Raw genomic sequence first — 26,786 nt, 5'->3', positions numbered from 1 at the left:
ACGAAATGGAAAGAAGGCCTGCTTTCACAAGAGATTATTGATTATTTGAAACCGAGAAAACTGACTATATTGATACTTGAGAAACCATTTTTCATTCAGTCACTATTCAAATTGCAATATAATTAACCTAATCAAAATTCTAAATAATGATCCACTTACTGCTTTTTGTATTATGCTATATTAAATTTTTTAATGACCAACTTAATTCTTGTGAAAACATGGCTTAGAACACATTACTGTCCTTTTTCTTTTTTAAATATCTTTTAAATAGTGAATGTTTTGCACTTTTGTCTTGCTTGTTCACACAAGGAATGCGCCATTACAAGTTTTACTAGGATAAAACTTAAGGAAGCACTTCCTGTTGGAATGAAGAAAACTGCATGCATGTCCACTTAAAAATAACATAGATAATATCTTGAGATTTTGGCAGTATCACCACAAGAACCACGAACATATTCCACAATTTAATGACTCAACCAAACATTTATGCATCCTTTCCTTAGCTTATGTCCTGACTCTGAAGTACAGAATAATATTATTATATTGCTTCATTTTTCCTAGTTCTCATGTGGTGACACTGCTTCCAACATTGTATACATGAATTTCTAGAATGCCTTTCTATTGCATGGATGTTTTTTTTTGTAATCATTAGCATCACTTCATGTAGTCTAATTGTGCTTTTCTGTCTTTATTTCTTGCCCTTTTGCAGGGCCGAGCACCACCTGCCAGGAGGACTCCTGTGCCAACATGGGTGTGTGCATCCAACAATGGGAGAACTTCACATGTGATTGTTCGATGACATCTTATTCAGGGACTCATTGCAATGACCGTGAGTAATACCATTCTAAGATTATTTTTTTGTGTGCTCACATAGCTGCTGTGGAATCAATATCTGTTCTGTGTATCATACATGGTCAAATCCATTTGAGGGCTGTTGTCTGTTTGGAAATAGAGAGTTTGAAATGCCTCTAGCTGTTTATACATTGAGGATTGTACTGCTATGGCTTTAAACGCTACATCGGAAACGGAAAAATATTTTTTTTGCAATGTGCTGGGAGCAATGGGGTGAAATGTTTTGCCTAACAACTCAGCATTATGTTCAAGAAGCAATTAGATTCAAACTCCGTCCTTCGATTGAAGGACAACCCACTCAAACACCTACGCCATCATTGCAGAATATAACTCAAAAGTAAAGTGTAAACACTTTATAAAAGTCCGCTTGGTTATGGAATATATTTTCGCGCTTCCTTTTCACGTCTTACTTGCAATGACCTTATGCTGTAAAATTTGAGGGCATGAAATACAGTGATGCCGTGTGTGCATTTTGAAAAATGACCACTAGAGTGTAGTAAACACACATGCTTGAACGCACACTCAGCACTGAGTGGAAATGAGATACAATCCCTGAAGCATGAAATCAGATTTCCTACTTCTTTCCTCAAGTGTTTCTCTTTTTTGGCTCTGCCTATCCCGAGTGTATACACTTTCTGACTTTATTTCTTGGTGACCATCCTCAAAAGATGATCATATCAAAAAGAGTAGAGTATTTGTAGGCTTCTGCTGTTCCTGCAAAGAAATTACTATATGTCGAAAGGCATTTTTTATTCTCACGTGTTTACTATCTGACTTTTTATTCAGTGAGCACATTGCTTTAAGAGGGTATCTAATTAGCAGTGTCGTGGTGTAGCTTGACTCTTTTTCTCCCAGTTTCCTCCCCCTTCCCTAATAGCTGGAAGCAAATGGCAATAATTGTCTCCTTCCCTGACTCCATCCATCTTATGAACTTTTTTTTTCTTTTTTTGCCAGTAGAGTCCACCTTAAGAGAAGGCGAGAGCGCCCGAGGTGACTGAAAAAGTGCTGGGTAAATCTCAATATATCACCTTTTTAGTGTTATCATCCTTCTTGACTCACCGGGTTTGTGACGGTGCGCTCTGTCATTGCACACTTATCACTGTTTCGTTTCATTTTGGCTTTCAAAGATATATTTCCCAGAAATTGCCAGGTTCCACGACTACTTTAGAATTTCATTTCATCTTAAAGGAACAGCGGGGAAAAGAAGAGCAGCTCTATGCTTTTTTTCTTCTTCTCCTTTCCACATCAAGCGCAATTACTCAACTTACGTAACTGAATAATCATTGCAAAGGTCATAGCATTGTTTCCTAGTCAGGGATGCGGTAAACAAAGTGGATGACAGGACACAGATCCTGCAAACTAATGGTGACATCAGTGATTCAGTTAGCACTCATGTTATCATCATGAGCCACTGTTGTAATCCATTCATTTTATGAACTGAAAGGCCGTGGGGGTGCTGGAGCCTATCCTCGCTCAATATGGATATCGTGAGTTGAATTATGCCGCTACTCTACTGCGTTGAAACAATGATGAATACCAGCTATTCATGTCAATGTAAGTGCCATAACAAAATTAAAAATACATGTTTTGCACTACAAGTCAAGCTTATGGACTTAATAGAAGAACATGGTAGCTATAATACAAATCACGTATAATACAATACACGTCAACATTTTAAGTCAATAAATGCTGTTGCTTCAGGTAAGCTGCTCTTATCTGTGCCAAGAAATGGCTGAAGGTCAGAGGGAAGTGTGTACTTACTGTTGCTCCTTCAACAAAAAAAAAGCATAGAGGAAATTAACCCATTTCTCTATATTCATCTTAAGTGATGTACAGTCCTGAAAAGTTAGGCTAGTTAATACAAATCCCAAATAAGTTTGGTATGTTGATTGAATGTTGACGTTTTCGTACAACTTGTAGTTTGTTGATGTTTGACCATGACACAACGTACGATAAAACCAGGCTTGGGCAATTCATTTCTGATTTCCAGCTTTTTGAGGGAGTGAAAGAAATATTGTAAAAATGGTGGCGAAGGAGAGAGGGGGAATGATTGAGCTACGGACATTACAGACCGTTACGATGAGAGGCGTCCATCTGTTTTGGTGCCAGGCGCATAACCTTGAGACTGCTGGAGCATTCCCAGGAGCTGCGTTGCCTCTTACTGACTGAAAGCATGGCTACAGACACATCCATCAACACTTGTTCCGGGACACATTTCAGGAAAGCCAGCTACACATAGAAACTATCCAATCAATACTTAAAATGCTTCACCAAAACGTGGGTTAAGGGCAGGGACCTGTGAGGGGTTGTAAGCCTCTGTTGGACATATGTAAAATTTGAAAAATCACCGTAGTTTTACAAAACAAACCCGAACTAAAACAATGTAAATCTTGTGGAATTACTAATCAACATCATATCAGTAGACAGAGTTCTACATTTATAATTGCACCAATAGTTAGGTGTTTATAATGTATTTTTTGTTTTGTTTTTACATTTTAAAAAAAGTATCTGGGAGCAGGTGAAATACTTAGGCGATCTGGTAACATGAACAATCAACCGACAGGTTGGCATCAATCCATCCTCTCTTTCTGCCGCTGAGGTTGATATACTTGCAGTGGAGTGGATGCTTTCTGAAGGCCTCACAAATAGAAGTAATTTGTCAGTGGCGGACAGGATTCACACTTTGCACTCAATTTCATCAGCAAGTACAAAATATAACCTTTCCCCTTTTACCAGCACCAAAAAAAAGGAAAGGTGAGTTGAAGTCTTTCAATTCCAACGGCTCCTTGCCAAGTAACAAAACTTATAATAAATGTCTGCACAACAACTATAAATTATGTATAAGCATCTAAAAAAAACTGAGCCTATCCCAGAAAATATACCATCAAAATGCTGACTTTCTGTTTTAGGATCGAAATTAAATGAAGTATATAGATGTATAATACATTTCCTTATTTTCCCCCTTTTAAATCAATAATTGTTATTTTTGTAATAAAAAAAATCTGTGTTTTTAGTTCAAAAATAATTTTGTAAAATCTAAAAATATATATAAAAAAAGCTAAAATAATCATTGTTTTAGATCTTTAATTAATCCATTTATAAAAAGAAATCTAAATATTATATCTAAAATGGTCCGGCCCACATACAATTGAGTTGACGTTAACGTGGCCCGCGAACTAACCTGAGTCCGACACCCTTGCCTTAAATAATATTGGGGCTCTCAAAATAAACATTCATTTTCTATGCCTCACTAGGATCACAGGGGGTGCTGGACGTTATCCCAGCTTACTCCGGGCGTCAGAAACCTGGGGAAAACCCACACAAGCTCGGGTAGAACACGCAAACTCCACACAGGGAGGTCCGAACCTAGCATTGAACCCCCGACCTCAGAACTGTGAAGCTGACATGCCCACCAGGTTGCTCAAAATGAACATGTTACCGCCAATTAATTTAATAGGACTACGGTTTTAAAGGCATTGATCGGGATTAACACATGGCCATTAATTGGCCTGCCCAGTCATTTGGGAATTCCAGTCACGGCGCAGGACAGACAGCCACTATGAATGACCCATACTAAAAGAGAGAAGATGTTGGTGCTGACAAGCATTCGCATCGCCACCTGTTCCTTGCTTCAAGAGCAGAACACATTACATATGATCAAAGCTTGTGATGCTAGTTAGTCATTAAGCACTAGTAGCCTGCAGCTTTTAAATGAATCAGTGATTGATTTGGGAGATGGGTGTGCAGAGTTTATTCAAGTAATCAAAGAGCTCATCTTGCGCCTTGGATTGAACTTTTGCTTTACCTCTAAGGGATTTTTTTTTCCTAGCAGGTAACTTTATCGTCTTCTCTTTTTGTCATCGGTATGTCCAAATTTAGGCTGGACACTCCGGAATTTAAATGACTTGTTAGGTCTGAGATAGTAGAACTGTCCTCAATATTGTTCTTTTCTATGTTCTCATTTTTTAGGTCAGATCTAGGTAGTTTGGTCATTAGTTTTACATTTTTTTGGTCCCAAATCTAGTATATACTGCTAATTTTTGTTGTTGTGTTGAAGTGAACTCTTCATTGAAGTCTGCCACTTACCTTTTGCCACGTGCATTTGAGTATTTATAAAGTGCTAGAAGTTTAGTATAAGTTTTTACATGGTTACATTGTATTGAAAACTTTATATTTTTCAGCTATTTGCCAAAACCTATTTCAAACTTTAGAATTCTGGCCAGCCATTATATCATCCTCATTTCATAACCCTATTTAGTTCCTGGCAACTTTAATGAACCATGTAGCAAGTCTTAGATATTTAATGCCTACCAAGTTCCAACAGGATAACCAGGGTAAGGTGACGTACAAGGGTAGTAGTGCTGGACCATTGATTGTACCTTTTTGCAGCCAAGCACAAAAATATACGCTTTCTTTTTCTTGGCCAGAAACTTCTCGTTTTGAGTAAATCTACTGTGACAACACGTTGCATAATTTTCAGTGTCTTCTCCCAGAGTGTGGTTCCTGTGTTGGAAGCTGGGGGATAAAGAAAAAAAAAGAAAAACACAGACGCAGGGAATGACGTATATACAAAAGTCCTACGTCTGTCTTAACACTCTAATATTACAGTTTTAAAGTGACGCAAACCAAATGTGTGATCGCAGTCTCGTGCTAAGTATCATATTCTCACTTTTAACCCTTTTTTTACCCCCATTGCCCATCTTGTGTAGTTTTTTCTGGGCCACTAGGTATGCAGTCTTTGTCAGTAGCATGCGGCTTTGTTACCGAACACCATATATTTTTGTACTCAAATTATACTCTTAAAGGAAGTAGAATACAAGCCTATAAGCATGTCAGGAATTTTATTGCATCATACTCTGCTTCTTGGTTGTATGGGGGCTTTCCATTAGGCTATAATTACCATAAGAATGAAAAGATATATATTTTTTTCACCTTTAGATGACTGAGTGACTTTAGTATAATCTAAACACAATAGGCAAAACATGATGTATCTTTAAAGGTTTATTCTTTTCATTCTACGAAAGTCTGAAGACGGGGAATTAGATTCACATGCATGTACTCATGATAGGGTTTGGTTTATTGTTAGTGAACTGTTCTTGAGTATTGTTGTGTCAACTTACATTTATGTTGTGCGACGCTTGTAGTATTTGTTAAGTGTTTGTATTTTTCTTTAGATTTTCATACAGGTACTCTAGGTTTGGGCAGCTGGGATAGCTTTTAGCAGACCTATGGCCATATTGAGCATAATAGGGATATAGATGTTAAATGAATGTAGGTCAGTGTTTTTAATAGAAAGCTCCTGTTTTGGCCACCAGAGAAGATTTTTCTGGTCTTGACTGCTCTGCATTTAGGAAATGTAATGTATCTTTTGGACTTTACTGGGCCCCATTAGTTGGAAGTATGGTTTGCTATCAGTTCGGTGTTATTTTCCTAGCGCCTTTACATGCCACCTGTATATTTTAGCCCTCAGTCCACACATTTACACACGAGCACACACACACACACACCTGCAAAGTAGGGCACTGATGCCATTTAGAATAATATCCCATGTGACCAAGGCTGACATGAATTTGCTGGGTGACAAGGGACCCAATTACTGCAGAGGGCCGCTCTTCCACAAACCCTCCATTTCAAATTGTCCCCCATCTGTCAAAATAGGGAATAGTGATGTGTGTTTTATCCTGTACATGTGTATGTGTATGTCGTTAAGCATGTAAGTATAGGAGTCTTATTTTGTATTCCCACATTTGAAGAACTCTGATAAACACTAGGGATGGATGTATTACTGTAACTCTGAAAGTAATTCAAATGGACGGCTGTCAATCTAGGGATTGCCTGATATATGTTGGATTTAACATCTACACTCATACCTTGGATGTCTATCATTGTGATTGGAAAACAATGAAGTATTATTGGATAGAGATGTAGTCTATTAAGTCATAATACTGTACTTTTGTTTTCAAATCAACAGCGAAATTTAAAACTAAGAATTTTCATCTTTGTGAAGACATTTTCACATATTTCACGTCATATTATTTTACACATTTACTTAATCTTTTACATTCCATGTATTCCCCTATTGTTGTATGCACTGGAGCATCCAGGTGCATATGCCATAAAGAAAATATCCCATCCCTGTTTTATTGCAGGCTATTTTCATATCTTGTTTACTTCTGCATATACTCACTCTTGTGCCCCACTTCTTGAAATGTATCCGCAGTAACATGAGCCCCATACTCGGCCCCCCTCTCCTCACTCTAGACCCTCATGAATCAAGCCTTCTTCTCACTAAAGTGTCCGCCGCAATAAGCGTGTCTTCCGTCGGGGATGTAATGCTTCTGAAAGGGTTTGCGTGTATTTGAGAGGCAGGCTTAAGGGGAGCACGGGGATATCATATGTGCCACCGCGCTATGAGAGAAAATGGCGAAGCGTGGCAGGATATTATTTTCCCTGCAATTTCACCTGAGCCCCTATGAACAGGAGCTCATTTTTCACTAGAAATATTACCCACTATAAGTTATGATGGGTATAATATTGAGTGTTGTTTGTTCAATTCTACCTATCGTTGAGTTGACAATGACAGGGGTTATTTACATTTTAATTATTTTCTCCATAATGTGCTGAGTCAGTGAGGCTGGCTCTAGGCCCCTTTTGCCAGTCTATTTATTACTCACATGATTTTGCATGTGTGCACACAAGACTTGTGTGTTGAGGCTTAACTGATTTTTTCAGAGTGACCCTCATCTTTACTTGCTTACTGAATTTCTTCCTTTTTTATTCTTCATGCAAAAAGTACAATTCCAGTTTAATATACAGTTATGCATTTATTTTTTCCTAACGCTTATCCTCATAAAGGTTGTTGGGGTGCTGGAGCCAAGCCAACTGGGGGAAGCAGGGCAGGCAGTGACGCTAATTAGTTGTTAGTTGTGAATTAGCAAATCACAGGTAGAGAAGGCATTTCAAATATATTTGACACTTGACTGCATTGTGTTGTAAAATCAAACAGGCAGCAAAGCAAAAACAGGAAGCCTAAGGCTAAATAGCCTAAAGGTGTGGGCTAGAAGGTATAATGAGATTCTCCAAATTCATTCCTAGGGGAAAAACAACATTTTGTTTTCCAATAAATTTATGTTAGTGAAAGCCTTTGAGCTAAATGTACTACTCTATAAATATAAATGAATACATATATAGTAAAGAGAAGGTCATGCATTCAACATATTATAGACAAGGTGTTTTTCATCACTTTATTAAACGTATATTTTAACTGAATTCCTTTTACAGTTTATTTCAAATATTTCCTTTAAATAACAGCGCTACTACTTCCCAAAACCTCATTATTAAGATGAGATTTGCATCTTGAAACACGAAAAATCCCTCTATTTTCAAGTGTAATAATTCCTGCATGCATGCAACTGCCATAGCTTATGGAATGAGACTGATAGATAGACAGTGTTCATTCACTTATATTATATAACACAACTACGTGACCAGCAGAACGCTAGAGTGGTGGAGCATCCAATTTTAACATGAGTTGTTTAAGGGATGACAAGATAATTGTTTGACGACCTCAAGGTGAAATCCATCCATTATCATATCATTACCTCTTATAGCACATTATGCTGTCCTCATGGCAAAATTTCCCAGTTTAAATTGCAGTCTTCAAAGATACAATATGAAAGTAGCTTGGGCTTCCTTAAGGCCAACCCCCCCAACATCTTCCCACCCTCATCACTACCATTCCTATCCTTCTACTATTTAGATACAATATTTCATCACTTTTTGGTGAAACTTCTTAAATAACGGCCAAGTAGGAGTGTGTGTTTCTAATCAATAAGAGCTGTTGGGTTTTCTCTTTTTCTGAATTATTATTCTTGCCGGCCCAGATAAAGTGTCAAATTGTTGTGGTTTGGCAGATCTCATTGTTATGAACCTCTACCCCATTTTTATAAAACTCTTGCTCATTAAAACCACCCACCTTAGAGCCTGGAGAAATTTAAAAGAACCTACATGCCGGATGTAAGAGCAATAGGTGAAAGCATGACATGTAAAAAAAGGTTAAAGGGTCACTCAGATTAAGCACTTTTATCAGCCAAGTGCAGCTTCTCTTCACCAAGTAGCCTGTTAGTTTACTTGCAGAAGTCAGTCCTATCAAAGGGTTTTAACTCTAACTCCTGTTGGCTATGCATTTGCGCTTTATCAGCACAAAGTTGAAAGGTTCACCCACCGGGCTGAGTGCTACATTTGATTCTATAGAGCTAAATGAGGTGCATTTTATAGCTGCAGTAACCGCACCACATGTGAGTAAGGCACTACCATTTATACAGTATCTGTCCATTGATAGAATAATAAAAGGGATTTCTTAGATAAAATATTTCAAGTAGTAGGGCAAATACTTTGTCAATGCATTTTCTGTACTGCTTCGGGAATGAGATGGGGCTTGGAGTGATTTATTCGAACAATAATTTAATTCTTAACGCAATATGTGTAATTACCGATTGCATTCAATAATTGTATATGTTTATTTAGAAGTACACAAACCATCTTGTCTTAATTGTCATTATTAGATGAAATTCTGTTCAGTAATTTGGTTTAACCAAGAGATAACCAATAAGAAATACACAATTGAAAAATTACCCTTTATCTGTCTTACTTTACATTTTTACAATAAATAAATAAATATCACTATGTCAACATTGTCCTTAAGATCAAATCCTGGTTTGGTCTAACAGCAAACGTTTTTTAAAAGGTTCTTACTGATGATTCGTCTCTAGTCTGAGGGTGATTTCATTAATAACAGAGGACTTAGCCTCATTAATGATTGAGCAGTGGCTTGCACAGAAAGACAAGCATGCGATTCGACAGGCGTGGAGAGCCTGTTTTTTTTCCTCGTAGCTGTGTGTGTGAAAGCATGTGGACAGAGAGAGAGGCCATTTGCCAACTCAAGAATACAGGCTTTTTTTCCGACCCGATTCTTCGAAGTTGTCGGAAAAAATGACAAGGATAAACATTACGGAATGTGAGAGTGTCAGGCTTCTCGGATACAGCGCCATTGTATACATTCCCCAATGAATGAATCCTCTAATGTTATCTTTATGACCTCATCAAGGTGATGTCTTTCTGTATTGGCAAGCTGTAGCAAAGAAACATGCTTGCTCTCGACATTCCGATTAGCCCAGTGTGGCCTTGCCGTGAAGAATGTATATGTCGATGGAAGCAGATGGCCTAATAATGAGAGTCAAGGGAGGATGGATACACTTTTTAGGCTCAATATATTCTTGCTTTTATTTATGAGAGTAGAAATAGTGGCTTCCTAAACAGGAACAGGCACTGCTAATGCATTTAGTGTCACTCTCATTCTCTTCTCCAATCAGTGTACCGTCATTTATGTGTGTGTCAGTCAGCAGTTTAAAGAATGGTGAACTGAAGAAGAAGAATAATGGAGACATGGAGCTTGTTATGTGGTAGTGTAGATTGTGGATTGGAGGTGGGAACATTCAACAGGATCCACTCTTAAGTTTTTTAGGATTGTCAACACTATGATTGCTTAGTGGCTTTTTTCTTGGGGAATTATTACTTTGGATTTAGTGTAAGTGATGTGGAATCTTGGAATTAGCGGAATTGTAGATTACTGTTAGGTTACTACTTTTATGAAAAAAAACTCCTGGAACCAAATAATTTTATAAGTAGAGGTACCACTGTTATTCGATGCATACATATTATTTGTCAGCTTTTCAGAATTAGGTAATGTAGAAGAAGAAAAAGTTTTGGGAGAACATTTACAGAGCACATTATTTTGGAAAGAACAAAGTTATGTGCTACCCAAATGGTTGTTGAGAATTTAATAGATGCTCATATCACTCGACAGAATGAATAGGCATCATCTTTTGTAGTTTGCGTTTAATGCCATGTGATTAATTCACATGCCAGATTTACACGCAACGATGTGAACAGCATATTAAATGTTGTGTATATGCTTGTTACGGTTGCTGAACATGTGCAAACATCTGCACATTATTGCGTGAACTCCATTTATCCCTGAAACATTAAATCCATTTACCTCTGTGGTGCAATGTGTCTAATTCTGAGGCCAACTAATTAAATGCCATTCTCTCCCTCCATTAGAAGGATAATTAAGTAGCAAAGCAAAACTCATCTCATTGCTCTTGTATGCAGAAATTAATGGGATGAGGTAAAATAGATGTACATTGAAAATGTTATTTCAGAAGGCATTTGTAAATTACACTGAAATTGAAAGTCAGAATGTGTCTCTATTCTGTCATGCAGTCTAAATATCTACTCCTAAAATGTCAGTCTAGGCAAAAGTCTTCAAGTTTTTAGGGTTTTTTTTTTGCATCAATAATTATATGGTGCACAAAAAATGATTATGAATTATACATTTTTTTAGCATAATTTAGGTGGCTTTGTTATCAAGTCCCAGGAGCAAAATTAGAAATCAGTAAATCGAAAACATTTGTATTTCTACTCTCAAAAGTTGCTTAAGACTCTCACCCAATCAAATTACTCTGTAACAAAACTACTCTTTGCCTACAACCATTAATCATATATCGTTTACTTTACTGTGCATATTGTCCATTCTGAAGTCCTGTCAATATTGCAATAGCTTCCAACAGGTTAATTCATTTGAATCAAATAGTGTGCACTAGTTTTATCTTCTTATACAGCAACTCCTGGTGAAGTAACTTGGGATACAAAATACTGTATTATATCTAACAAAGTTAGACCGCTTTTCAAGCCAAGGGTGCTTAACTCAATTGCCTTGAATAGCCACTGAGGGTGCTTTAACCCTGTATGATGGGAGGGACGGACCAGAATCCAAGGCACATTGTACCACATTTGCAACAAGAAAATATATCTAACAATCCTAATAGACTTGATCTAATTGACTCTCTTCTGAGACACTTGTGATTAGATACACCCAAACTTGTTGGAGTAATTAAGACACATTCAAACAGCCTAATTTGGGTCATCATACCAACTGTAATTCATGACGTGTGACTACTTTCAGTGGCGTCTTTGCGGGTGTCGTGCATGCGCTTAGTCTTTACAAGGATTCACGCAGGTCTCCTTTCTCCTCGGATGGAGCAAAGCAACTAACATGCAAGAATATGAAAGTCGGCGTCTGTTTAAAAGCCTAAAGCTGTCGTCAGCATGTGCAATGTGGAGAGACATTCAAGCAGATGCTCCTTCTCAGGCTTGATTGCCTTCATCAAGACCCAAAAGGGATTGCGCTCAGGCTAGCCAGAGTCGGCGAAGAAAAGGAACAATGTCGTGAGTTATTTTAGCCATGCGCGACTACTCCATTAGCTACAGCTGAAATATTGACAGTACTCACTCTCACTCTCTCTCGCTGCTTTGAGCTGTCTGTCTTTATCTTTACTGAAATTCTGACATGAGTTTGATTAGATTTTTGTTTTCATCTGAGATGACCCATATTGGGTATTCAGTCTTGGGGAAATATATATTTGGGACAACAGACTTCCTAATGGAAACTAATAACAGAAGTCAACAACAAAAAATTGTTGCATTGATGCAAACACTTGTTCCTATTTACTTTTGGGGTGCTGAATTTAATAAGAACAATAGCTTTTTCTTTTTTGAGAACTTTTTGGAAGTTTGAAGATGTTTTTTTGTTTTGTATTTCATTTTTTTCTGCAATGTAGTATACTTGTGGAAAAACAATATTTCTTAAACTCATTGGGTGTAGCTGTCAATGGGTGAACATTTGTATAAATGTGTATAATATATACCTATATACACAGTTATGTGTATATAGGTATATATTATGTACACACATACACACTTCAAAATGTAACCGAAAATAATAACAATAATAATAATAGTTTCTTCGTTAATTACGAGATAAAGACTCTCTGAACTGATAAAATCTTTCTATAATTGATTCATTAAATGTAATTTAAAATTATTCTTAATATTAAACGTCTATGTACAGTAAGAACTTAAATTTGACACTGAGAATAGAGAGCATGACTCACTTCATCCTTAAGCATTTAACATCTTAATTGTATTTTATTTATTTATTCCATGTTGCATTTTTGAAACCCATCTTCTGTCTTCTAATTAAGCTGTCTACTTCACCCCATTCTGCTTTCATTTCCCCCCCAAAAAACGACTCAAAATCTTTACAAAGCTCTTTACAGCTATAATTACTCTACCTCATATTCATGAGAGCACCCTGTGTGAAATGTCACCATATCCCAGAATGCCTGGTGATATGCTAAGCCAACCCTAATTGGACCAGCGCAAAGGTAACCTAACCAAAAGAAAAGAAAGAATGCAGTCTGGATCATGGTCAAAAGCTCACATGGTTTAATTTTATCACCTTTCCACAGAGCCTCACGGGGGCAAATTGACCAATATTCAGCTACCATAGGCTAATTAAAAATTCTCTTGCATTTAATTTATACCCAGCTGGTGAAACATGATATCCTTATTGAAGTGGATTACAATTCAAGGTCAAAATCCCTACTAAAATCGTCAGATTCTAGTAATTTTAGCAATCACTTTTTTGCATTACATCATCCTTCTTCAACCCCCGTGATTCATGCCAGATATAGTGACACATAGCACCCTCGTGCCTACTCAGTTGTGGCGTACTGACACTAAGGGTTCCTTCAGAATGCCTAAGAGTGCTCGTCTATTATAACCAGTGTGAAAGGTTGTTTATCTCTATATGTTGACTGTGATTGGCTGAAAATCAATTCAATGTGTAATTTGCTTCTTGTCAATAGTCACCTGGGATAAGCACCAGAACCTTGGCAACACTCTTGAGGATATTATGTACATAGTATGGAATGAAGGAATGAATTTATTAATATTTGTTCGCTAGAAAAGACATTTTTTTTTAATGTACAACTTAATGATGCAAGTGTGCACTGGTGCACAGCTGAGGGCTACATTCCCTGCCAGTTTTTTTTTCTATTTTTCTCTAGAAAGTGGTTGTGTAGGTGTTGTTTTGTTTATTTCTGTGTTTGCATTTATTAGAACTTGGTAGCAGGTGTCTATCTGTTGTACTATAATTGAAAATGTGCTCTGCCTCTGTTGCCATAGCAAGACCATGATTTCAGGTATGAATTACAATGGGGAAAATGTTTTCATTTTTCCTGTCATGTATCTCATAGTAAACAATACAACTTTGGGCAATTTCCAATTGTATTACACGTGCAATTACATTCAAATGTAATCTAAATATGCACGTTGGAAAACAAAACATTACACATAATTAGTAGCTGCAAACACAGTGGGATTACATTTTGAATACAATTAAGATGCAGTGCAGGATTTTAAAGAATATTAAATGCAGTTTATTATGTCCAGTAAGACATTTTTTAGAGTACCATTAGAGTGAGCCTTTTGGTTCTTGTAGTACACTTTGAAATTCACAGTTCTAGATGCATCTTTTCAGTTAGATACGATCACAGTCATTGCTTATTGAAAACACGTTTGTATTTCTCATGCATATCAAACAAAGTGCAAACTGCATATGTAATGGTTTCTTTTTTTTTTTCCTCCAACACTGTATACTCTAAGCAATCATCTTTCTTTCACCTACTCAGCCTCACATGTATCTCACTCCAGCTATAAAAGCCGAATAGATCTTTCTCAATATGGTATGATCCATAATTCATCATTATTCATTGTATCTAAATCATTCGGCCAGGACTGTTTTTGATGAGGCCAAAAATCATCGATGCAAACAACTGAATAAACTCTGCCTATAATAAGGATTTTTAGTTTTGCTGTAAACTTTACAGCAAAACTAAAAAAATTACAGTGTAAAGCTTCTCCATACTTTTCAGTGCAATTTCCTTACAATTCACTATGATGAATATAAATCAGTTGTTGGGAATGTCAGTTAAACAGAAAAGACTTGGATTGAAATAGGAAAATTAAAATGATAAGAGTACTGTGTGTGCTATTTTATAATTATAATAATATATCTTAGTTCCAAGTGTTTAGTGGACTAATAATTAGATTTTTTTTGCTGCATACACATACTTTTATACATCCAAGCCAATATTTTCCAATTTACCTTAACCTATTGTTATTGTTGAGAAAAATATAACATTATCAATCATTAATACAGGACATGGAAATAGATTGTCCTTGTTAAAGTCACATTCTTTGCTTTTAGGTAAAAGGTGAACATAATACTCCCATGTGGTGAAGTGACCTTCATTGTAGTTACTGCTCTGACGTGTTTCCTGCTGGTCTCTTCTTTTTTGTTTCTTCTTTTTTTCTGAACTCAGCTTGCTCCACAGTTCAAACTATGCAATATCATTGCATTTTTGGCCTTTTTTTCACCCCCCAAAAATACTATTTGGAATGTGATGTATTCATTGTATTTGCAGCATTTTAGTATATTTCTACCATAATTCTAATGCATCAAGTCACTTTTGGTTTTATGATTCATTTATTATTAAGGATGTCAGGGCGATGGATTAGATTACGACACCGTACTTGTCAGCGTATGAGTCTCGCGGGTGTGCATTAGTAGAAATGAAAGGAGAGGACAGAGTGTGGCTTGTCGCAGATGTGTTTCAACAAAAGAAATCAAAGATAATAATTAGTTGCCAAACATCCAAACGTCAAAAGAGGGAGAAAAAAAAGCTGTTGAACCATTAGGCCATTTGAAAGCCTTTTTTAATGTGCTGAGTTGCAGATGGAACAACAGCTCCCAAATAGTACACTAATGTGTACACATTAACTAAAGTCTATAAACACAGTGTATTTGATTGACTTATCACTTTTTTTCTTCATTCCCCTGCTGTGTGCTCATTCCATGACACTGTGATGTTTTTGCACTCCAGTGTGGGAGAAGCCAAATAGACTTAATCTGTCACACAAACACTAGCGAGTGAAAAGCGTTAATTAGCACTGATCCCGACAACGGGTCATTATCAAGTCAGTGAAAGAGCCCTCACAAATCTTGGAGTGTGCTTCTGAGTGGGCATTATTTTGTAGGCATGACATGACTGTGGATATGTTTGAATTGATTCAAGTGGGGATTATCAATCTCATTTGTTGTAAAATTGAGTCAATATATTTTGGATCGTTGAGTTTAGTCAATGTCGATGAAACACTGCCGGGCCGGTTATCACGTCTGCCTCAGAGTTTTGCAATTGACAGTTCAATCCCCATTGGGTTCCAACCTTTTTGTTTGGAGTTTCCATATTTTCCCCATGCCTGTGTGGGTTTTTTCCGTGTAGTCGTTTCATCCAAAAACCTGAACACTCTAAATCCAACCTAGGTAGTTCGTCTCATTGGGCACTGTAATTGTCTGGCAATCAATTCAGGGTGACCCTCCCCTACTGCCCAAAATTGGCTGGGATATGCTCCAGCACCCCTGTGACTCTTGTGAGGAAAAACAGTCCGAAAAATAATAGAATCATTTTAGTGGGGAGGAGGAGAATTTAATGATTACTATGACCTACACTAGGTCTACTTTCAGCACATATCTGCAATTATTGGCTTTGTTACAAACTAATTTTAAAAGAAAATTTGAGACATATTTGCCTTCGGAAGGTTCAAAACACCTACTATTTTTTTCAAATAATAAAAGTAATAAGGATATTTCATTTAGAATTAGATATCAGTAATTTGGTAGTATAGTTCTAAGGATGGGTTTGCTCACAATACTTCCACAATTGTTCACCATTGTTTCAAAACTGCTTATATTTGATTCTGATGCTAAGCGTATCCCAGATAACCGCGGGTGAAAGATGGACTAATTCCCGAACCGGTCAGGAGTTTATTACACCCATTCGCACCGACAATCACACCAGCACTTCGGGGAATTGATCCTACGCTGACTGCACCAAAGTCCGGCGAATGCACCACTCACTACACTAACTTGCTGAGTTGCATATCTTAAAGTGTAAATTTCCTAGGCAAGAGTTTTTGTTCGTGAATGAATTTTTTTAATCAATAAGATACACTCATTAACTCCAGAAGGTATCACATCTCATTTTACACTTTTTGGGAAAAATAACATCTCACAGTTAGTGTGGAAAAGAACTATCTACAAAAGTGTACTTTTCAGTTATTATGATCACAGGGAAAATGTAATGTCATTTTCACTGTGTAATTTGCTTGCATATGTGGGGCACAAAATCTAGTTACTGTTTCATCCAGGTTTCACTTCCAATCACTACTTGGCAGTCCTAAGGCAACACAACATTCTCTATTGCACTGTTTGTGGAAATGAAATAGATCATTGGGCAGTGGCTACAGTCACAATGGTTGCAAGTGTGCATGATTTTTGCTATATAAATTCTGTCAGATGCTGAGTTCTTTTTCCTCTTTTTTTCCCACAAATCAGTGGATGTCAGAATGTGCTCTTTCTTCTGTCGCTCATTTGCTCAGGAAACATTATCCCTGTGTTCTCTACTCGCATAAGCACCACAATTACTGTGCCCGTGGGCGTCTATGATAAAAAAACCTCTCTGAAAGAATTAATGTGAAGGAGCCAGTTGACAAATATGTAGAAACTGTCTTGGATTTACCTCCTTCAAGCAGTCAATACTAACATCCTATCATCAAATCAGTGGTATAAATACTACAATCTAACTACACTGTCATTTATACCCATTTTCCAATGCGCCATAGATTCTCAACTGTTAGAATGTTTGAGTATGAAACCCCAGATATTGCTTCAAAATTTTGTCAGGCACTTTGAAGTAGAGGTGACCTAATGGTGTAGTGATTCACCCACCTGTCATTGATGTGGGCAGGCCTAGGTTCGATTCCCGCTGGCGGCGGTTTGATTGTGAGTAAGATTGGTGGGCTGTTTTTCTGTGTGCCCTACGGCTGACTGTTGAACATTCTAGGGAGTAGGCTGCCTTTCACCTGAAGTCAGCTGGGATAACATTTCAACTGGTAGTCAGTCCATTACAGGACATCAAAATATATTGTTGTAAAAAAATACCAAAGGAATCAAGAACATTGACACATTTTTCATCCCTTCTTTTTTAATTCCATAATGAAACTGTCTCATTGTTGTGACATTCTATTTGGCCAATGTCAAGCCAGGCTTTTGTAAGATTGACAGTGACTAGTACGATGGATGTCATCGAGAAAGCACAGATCCATTGCTGACAGTGTTTGGTATTCTTTTCTGCTTCGCTCAATATATAATATATATGATAAACTTTCACAGTGATCATCTTCATGCCTTTACTCAGAAACAGACCCTAGAATGTTATAAATCCCTGTGTTTGTGTGATCACCTTGTCTTTTATATCTCAAACTGAGTTAGGGTTTTAACAAAAAAAGAATGCCCGTTCTCAATTCATTTTGACAAGTAACATGATTTAACAACAACGCCGTGCTGGGCCTTCAAAGAAATGTTGTCCAAAAGTGAAAAAATTACTAGAACTCAGACTTTGATGCTTGTTTTTTTTCCCTCTCTTCCTTGTGACTTTATTTGATGTTCTTAGTCATTCCAATAAGCCTTTTATAATCATCAAAATAACAATGTACAAAGGTTCTCACAAACTGTCATGACGAGAACTCCTATTTGTAGCCTGAGCAGCATTAAGAATGAGCCTTAGACATGATAGGTCTTGGTTTTTACCTCAATTTCTTTTATACGATACCATTCCACACTTTAGCTCATTTTGTGCCTTCTCTAAGCAACCCTCTCCTCTGAGAGTACCCCACTCTCCTGCAGTGGATTCCCACTAGTACCTTGATATACCTACTACGTCTAGTCGGATTTACATATGCTGCCCCACTTGCCACATTTCTCTTTCACTGTCCTTATCATCTAAACTTAAGTTCACCTGAGCTCTCTATCTCCACACATCTTGTATTGACAATTTCCCATTTGATTCACTTAGTGGTTTGTCCTCTCCTTAGCCCAAGAGTCCCCTAAATAAGCTGAAAATGAAACCAGTAATTCAGTAAATATTCATTCCAAACTTCCGTAATAGGAATTGCTTTGGGGTTAGCCACAATGTAGCGAGTCTACATCCGCCGAGACGATAGAGATAGAAATCTTGACAGTTTGCCTGTGCTAGTTTGTGAGGCTCTAGTCTCTATCCTCTCTCTCTCTCTCTCTCTCTCTCTCTCTCTCTCTCTCTCTCTCTCTCTCTCTCTCTCTCTCTCTCTCTCTCTCTCTCTCTCTCTTTCTCTCTCTCTCTCTCTCTCTCTCTCTCTCTCTCACCCTCTCTATTTCCTTTTCTCCTTGCATCCCTCCCTCCTCCCCTCTTTCACTGTGTGATATCAGTGGCTTGACAGCGTAGAGCAGCGCAGTGGTGAAGCGAGACTGGCAGAAGGCTCAACCCCCCTCCCTTTCTCCTCATCTTCTCACTCTGCCTCCAGGTGAAGAAAGAAAGAAGCGCACGGACTTATCCCAGGTGTCGCTAGTGGGTTGACTCTTATAAAGCTCAAGACTTTATCGCCATAGAAAATAAATACAGATTGGATTTTTGCTTCAGAGCAGTGCCAAGAAAGCCACCATATGTGATCTTTTTTTTACTTCTTACCAAGTGGAGTCTTCATTTTGTTTGGAGTGATTACCCTGGAGTTTCTTCATTTTTTTTGTTGTATTCTTTTAACATACCCATTAAAGGGGTGGGGGTTTGAGATATGCTCCCTAAAGGAAAGGCTCCGGAGGGCCACCTGTTTTGGATGTTGCTATGGACAGTGGGATGGACGGTGCATAGCTCAACATTTGGGTCCTCAGACCTCCATCTCTTGTCTCCTACCTCTGGAGCAACCCAAACACCTGCCCCCTCTGAGCCAGAGTACTCCCAGGGCCCTCATGGGTCCAGGTACAAGCAGCCACCTGTGTCCATTTATCGCTCACCGGCCTCGCTACGAGTTGGACACGGTGAGTTCTGTCACCATTTCATTTATTTCTCCTTTCTCCCATTTTGAATGATGCAGATACCTTTTTTATCTTGAAGGATCTGACGCCATACACAAGCATTCAAAGTTTTTTTTTACTTTTATCCCTTTTTACTGACTTCCCATTGCCTTCCCTTTAGTCCAAAGAATTAAATGTAGTTGACAGCAGCTCTGCATTATTCTATCGTGCATCAATTAACTCTATGAGCTCTATTTTCATAGGCTGGTCAGTTGCGCTCAACCATTAAAAACTGCTGGATCTTGATTTTTTTTATACAAATAAGAATGCATCATATTTCTCTGGGCCAAGCTGGGTCTCCCAAAAAATACGATCTACACTTAAAGATACGATCATGCGTAAATATTTAAACAGTGTGCGTCATACTCTTGAGTTATTGTATAGATTAACTCAGTGGCCATTTCATTTGTTTAATTTCACACATGGACACAAATGATCATGATGGAAGGTGTTGGGTTGATTTTGAAGTATCTATTTTCTCATAGCTCTGTGATATCCCGACGTAACTTCATCATTTGGTAGTTGTGCTTGCATTTACTTATCCCAATATAGATTGAATTTGTTTATTTCTCCATCCATCGATCATAGAATCCACCTTAGAATCATCTTTCCTTATGGTCTTACGTACCACTTTTTTTTTTTTTAACAAGGAGAAATGAAACATTTTGATCGGATGTGACAAGAGTTGCCTGCCTGTTTCAAATGCGCCTGCCTGCGCATCTTTACCAAATTATCATCACCTCCTCTAAAACGCCTCCACTGAAGCACCTCATTTGTTTACATTCATGCAGGTCATAAAATTACACACACGGTTTTTTTTTTGTCGCTGACAGGATCTGACAAACCAAACTCTCACTTTAAGATTAAAGTGTCAAAACTTAATCATCCCTTCTCATCTTTAATGTCCCCACATTGCTATAGCTCACTAAGACTATTTATCAAGTTAACTTAACATTTAACTACCTTTGCAATGGAAAGGAATAATATGCACATTTAAAAGTGTGTGACTCGTGGGGTGAATGGATTGGATGGTCGCTCAGAGAAATTGAATTCCATTTCATTAACGACTTTTGTTGGTAATGTGAACTGCTTGCAACACAAGCAGTTACAAGGGCAATTGTCACTATCAAAGCAATGTATTCGCTTTTCTTTGTGTTGTACAACATCAATAACGATAACTATAACTGGCAATCGATGTGTTTTGCATTGCTGTAGCTCCCAATTAATTTAGAACAATAGAAATACCAAATGAAAAATACATTTTATTGGACTGAACAAACATTTGGATAGTGTTTTGGATATTTAAAATGAACTTTCATACATCATTGTGGTCAAATCAAAAGTCTGGTTTTATATAGTTGTTCTTAAATGCCATTTGGGATATAGTGGCTACAAAACTGCCTCACATTATGGTCATTTGAGTCGGCCCTATGTGTGGCATTTGGATGCTTTACTTGTGCTTTTGTGGAGTTTCTATGGGCAAAACAAAACCATATAATAAGACATGGTTAATTGCAAAACCGTATATTTTCCTTGACAGCAATTGACCTCATGGTCACAATTTAAGTTTCCTTATTCCAGATAATCCTGAGTATGCACTTTATCTTTTTCTGAAGCCGTTAGAAATAGAAAAACACAATGTTATACCCCAATTGTTCGGTTTACCTGAATTGTGAACTTAAGTGTAGTTAAATAGTTCATTTTTTGTATGAAAACATGCATGATGGCATATGTATTGCACTGATTTAAAAAAATATATAATTTCCAATGTAAGGTAATTTAATTTAGTAAATTGGATTAGATAAAGACTTTGACATGGCCTTCGAATTACAAATTTAATGTCTCATCTTACACTTCACATCATACTAGATCAATCAATCACTTATGAATTAGAAGGTCAAATGTATTGGATTCCTACATTTGAACCTGATTTCTCCTGGACTCATTTTTTTCTAACACTTCAAGGGCTACATTTTTGCCACATTTGAACACTATCGAAGCAGATGAACCTGACAGGCTGCAAAGAGGCTGAGGAAAGGATCTGCATTACTAATGTGCCGTATATTTTGCATGATCATTGACGAACTTGCAGCTTGCCTGAACTGTTTGATTTACGTATGCAATGATGCATATGGTGAGTTGCTACTTTCTTGGTAGGAAAACTAGACTACTTCCATAGAATGATAAATCAGAGCTATAAAAAAACATACTTTCAGAGTAACCATGCCATAATAAGAACAACACAATGTGTGTTTCTTTCTTGTGCTGGTAACAGCTCTGCTTAACATTATTGTATTTGGCCACTCAGGAAAATTCTCTGTAGCACCTCTTGCCTGCTAATCTCATCTATATGTATCCATTTTTCATTTTTATACACATTTATATGCAAAGCTCTTTGCATGTTCACACAGATACACACTTTATAAGCTGTTAGAGGGATTGACAGGGAATGATGCATTCTAATATGTAGGAGGGAGTCAGATATTCTGGAGCTGTTTCAAGTTGTATTGATACATTTCTTTAGCAGTGTTTGTAGTTGCATTTCTTGCAAGGGTTTTCTTGTATTTATTCACTATCATACAACCATGATTTCTGACCTTGCAATTAATAAACATAATATATAATTGTTATTATATTGATTAGGAGATGAAGATTGTGATTATGTATTTGATTCTCAGTTGATCCTACTTAACCAATATCACTTTGTGGATATTTAGTTTATGCTTGTTACTGTCTATGAAGGTAGAATTCATCCAACTAATATGATGGGATGGAAAAGTGGCAATATTAACACTTAGAGTAATTTAAATTTATGATAATGATGTAAAAAAGGCAGTTTAACATGATCACATTGTGGAAAATGCAGAGCTCTTTTTTCTGACTTTAAGTAAGAGTATATTGAAGGGATTTTAAGTACTGATAATATATTTCATAGAAAAGTTTGCAGTATTCTTGTGCAACTATTCCAGCATATTCTGACTGCAAGAGGTTAGTGCATAAAACCCATGTATTTGCTCGGGTGTATGAAAAGGGCAAGAGCAATCGTTTATTTTTCTCACTGTGCTAGTGAAATGACTACAAAATTTTGTATTTGTTTCCTCTCACTGGGCTCTTGAGCTTGTAAAGGTTACATTGGAGTGCACTGCAAGGCTTTGTGTTGTCTCAGCAGTTATGAACATTGAATTTAAAATACTTGCGGAATGTAATTGTGTAGGTGCTGTGTACAGCAAAATCTCATATCATACTTGTACAATATTATGATTTATTCTCCCAAAGCAGGAATAGTTTAGGATTGTGTTGCACTCTGTAATACTAAGGTGCAAATTCACCAATGCTTGTTAGACAGCATTGTTGTGATGGACTCATTACACCACCAACACAGGGGGACCTTTTTATTTACTTTTTTTCTTTTTAAAATCTCTGTGTAACATATTACTTGATTCAGCTCGGTGCCTTGCAAAGCTTCTTTGCGCATCTTGGACAGCAAAGACAGAAAATCAATAGGAGGAACTGTTTTGCTGTCTTAATTATGTTGCTGTTTAAGTCTGTTGCTTTCTCTCCGACCTTATTTTACCCTGCCTATAGATTTTACTCATTCTGAAACGCCTTATCCTCATTAGGGTCACGGGAGGTGCTGAAGCCTATCCCAGCTGACTCCGGGTCAGAGGCAGACCTTTACCCGGCTCCTTGTGCCATGCGATTGGGTGGCCAGTAATTCAAGGTGACCCCAGTCTGGTGCCCATAGTGAGATGGGATAGGTTCATGGGAAAAGAAATGTTGTGCTGATACAGACTTTTCGTCACCAAAGGTTGAAGCATTTTTAGTCAAACAACGTCCGGTTCACATTCCAGATAAATGAGCAACAAAATGATTTTAATGTCAGTGTTATGATTTGAATCTTGTAATAGTACACTGATTTAATGTCTGCCATATTTTGATTGTGTTAGTCCAATCCTCAGCCATGCCACGATTAGTCACAACTATTTGGTTTTAGGTTTCTAAGGACAGCAACCAAAGCTCTCGAGATTAGACAAAACTGAGTCATATTGTTTGATTCATGTTTGATGGGACGGCATTGTCGTGAAGTGAACTAACAGTTAGCCCTGCCCTGCAGCCTTTTAGTAGCTTCAGTCAGAGCTCATTATTGTCTCCATCACAACAGGTGCAGGACCTCAGACCTCTCATTTTTATCATTCAAAGCTATGTGTTGCCATGTGACTGAGTCAATCTGTTTTATTAAAGCCACAGGGACATTATTAGCTACGTTTGCTCCGAACAGTTTCCTACTGACCTTGAGGACAGCTGCTGAATGATTCACAGACAGTAGTAGAGTCCCACCTCCTTCCCTCTCCCATCATTCTCCAGAAGCGTCTGACTGCAGTAATTAGCACCGTACTAATTGATTCTTGATTCTGTGTGAAGGGCTATTGACAAAAGGATGAAGCACCTTCACAGACAATCATTTGCCACTTTTATTGTGGCCTGAGGCTTAGCAGGCTGTGTTAGTGTCAAAGCCAAGATAAAATGAATTTCTAATGTGTATTCATGTTGTGAATAGGTTCTTTCATCTTTGAAGTATCACTTGTCTTAGTTTGGTGACCAATGAAACAGTGTGATGATTGTTGGACAAGGAAAATTGGTATTTTTCCAATCATGCGCAACAGTTAATTTATCCCCTGGAAATTGTGTTTACAACAGAGCAAATATTACATTTGCACTCCCTTCCATCTTTTTCCCTGCTGCAATAACTGAATAAAAATCTGTCATGTCTGCCAAGGTTGCAGGATTACTCTTTTGTTTATCACAGGAGAGTGCCAGCACATTCACGTAAAAAGAGTTATTTATCTATCAACAAGAGGGAACTTGAGAAATATTTAGAAAAAGACAGTGGAGATTGCAGATAAGAGTGTAGGAACACAAAGGCTATCTGAGAGGTCTAACATAGTGTACTGCACGCTAAAGGAGCTAATAGGCTTGCCCAGACTCACCGAGCAGATATTGCTTTGGGATTTTTGGAAGTCCCTCAACAAACAGCTAGAACCGCCCGTAAGGCTCCATGCCCAGCTGAAAACCTGATAGCATTTTGCTGGCACTACCACATAAAGACCACAAGAAAGGGAAAGTGCATGGAAAGAGGCGATCAGGCCATTTTGAATGGATAACCTTGAAAGCGTTCACTGCAAACATAGGTTTCCATTCTTGGAAAATGTTATTGCTATGATTGAATTAATGTTGGTGAATCCTACAATGATCAAATTAATAAGGGTTACTGAGAAAGAGGCAGGGACATGGAGCATGGTTTAGTTTTGCATTTGTGGGTTTGCAAGTTTAGCATTTATTGCAATAGGAATAACACAAACCATGTCATAGAATCAGTAACATTACAGCTGATTTTTTAACTTGCGAAAAAGTTTAATAACCAGGATTTTAGGCTTGTCTTGTTAAAGGATGTTTTTGGGTGATGGTACATTCAGAGCCGCCTTGTTCTGGCAACTAGTCTGTGGTGTACTAGTCTGCCTTTCGCCCGACAACAACTGAGTTGGGCTCCAGCAACCCCTGCAACCCTTTCGAGGAAAGGCAGTATGGAAGATGAATGAATGAATGAGTACAAATGACAGCAACCATAAACTGAACGTCAGAAACATCACAAATAACACACTTCAGTAAAATTATTTTCATTTGTCAGTAATCTATTTTCCATTCAACATTTTGATACTTGTTCAAGTGTCAGTACTCTTGTGTTAGACCGACATTGACCATAGAATTGTGCACATTCCGTACTGTGAACTGCTCAGTCGAGGATTCTTGGAAACTGTAGGAACTGAAAAGACATTGAGAAAGCACCATTACAACCTAAATTACCTGGAGCAGTGTACTCATAAAGAGTGGGCCAGAAATACCTCCTGAATATTGAAAAAGTCTCAGTGGACATAAAAGTTCTTGGTTTTGAAGTGATTGCTTTAAATTCTTGCAAAGCAAAATATTGAAAATATGCTTGCAAATAGTCTCATCCACTCAAGTTGTGTATTTTTTTAGGGCTAATGCAACTCGAATGTTGTTGTTTTTTCTTCTCAGGTAGTTTTGTTAATTTGACTCACCCTCAATGACCCTATATTTCTTTGATCACTGAGTGGGTTTCTTCAAATAAGAGATATAATCACAATTTTCTTCACATGGGTACATACGCCTGATTAATTTATCCTGATTGAAATTCATGTCACTATTTTGATCATAAATAGATATACGTATATGCTCTAAATTCCATAAAGACGTTCTGCAAGCAGTGTGTAAATTAACTTAACAGGATAAAAGTGCAACCAACACATCTGCAAAAAATTGATTAGTTGCTCCTTGTACGTACCGTGTATTTATAAATGGTGAGAAGTTAGTTTTCACGGTGGGTGTTTCCTCGATTTAAATGTTCAAAACCAGGCCAACAGATTAATCATAAAACTGATATCATGCCAAATTATTATCTCCATTGCAAAATGGTGAGATGCTGACTGAGTGGAAGCGTTTTGAACAGACGAACAGATTAGTGCGGTTTGTACTTTGTTTGCGGATGATGTTTGATGTGTTGTTATCAACTGATGAAGGGTTTTTTTTTTGTGTGTGTGTATATTTGTGCTGGTAATCTCCTTGAGAGATTGGTTCTGGAAAAGTGTGACCGAAATGAGCCACGTCTTCACGTCATTACAGTTGATGCATGCGCCTGATGCTCCAACGAAAGCCACTCATGCCTCGTAACTCTCCCGTACTTCACTCACATTAAATTAAATTACTTTGCACTAGGTTCCGTTCTTTGCTGTGCACTGGATGATATCGTAGCACATTTTCATGCCCCTGTCCTCTGTGTTTGTTTTGAAATCTTGGAAATTGATTCTCTCTGTGTTGCAATTTACTCTCCACAGCATTTTTCCTTCTCTCACGCTTCCTTGTACCCGTTTCATTGCAGATCTACTTTTTACACTTAATGCAACAAAAAGCTAACTTCCAAAACTGTACAAAGACCTTATTTTTTGAA

General features: G+C 37.6%; 1 protein-coding gene across 22 annotated transcripts in view; it reads left to right on the top strand.

The window, feature by feature from the left end:
• Window positions 1–26,786, top strand: part of LOC144181547 (neurexin-3b-like) — a 166,655-nt gene that overhangs the window by 76,340 nt on the left and 63,529 nt on the right. For 21 of the 22 annotated variants that reach the window (XM_077710185.1, XM_077710171.1, XM_077710184.1 and 18 more), the window contains one exon: window positions 710–829. In XM_077710185.1, coding sequence (XP_077566311.1) covers window positions 710–829 — 120 coding nt within the window. Of the gene's footprint in view, window positions 1–709; window positions 830–19,126; window positions 19,727–26,786 lie in introns of those variants that run through there. The other variant, XM_077710191.1, reaches the window with a different exon arrangement.

Source organism: Stigmatopora nigra, chromosome 2 (assembly GCF_051989575.1).
Source record: "Stigmatopora nigra isolate UIUO_SnigA chromosome 2, RoL_Snig_1.1, whole genome shotgun sequence".
Lineage (NCBI taxonomy): Eukaryota > Metazoa > Chordata > Actinopteri > Syngnathiformes > Syngnathidae > Stigmatopora > Stigmatopora nigra.
This window is presented reverse-complemented; position numbering and strand designations above follow the sequence as displayed.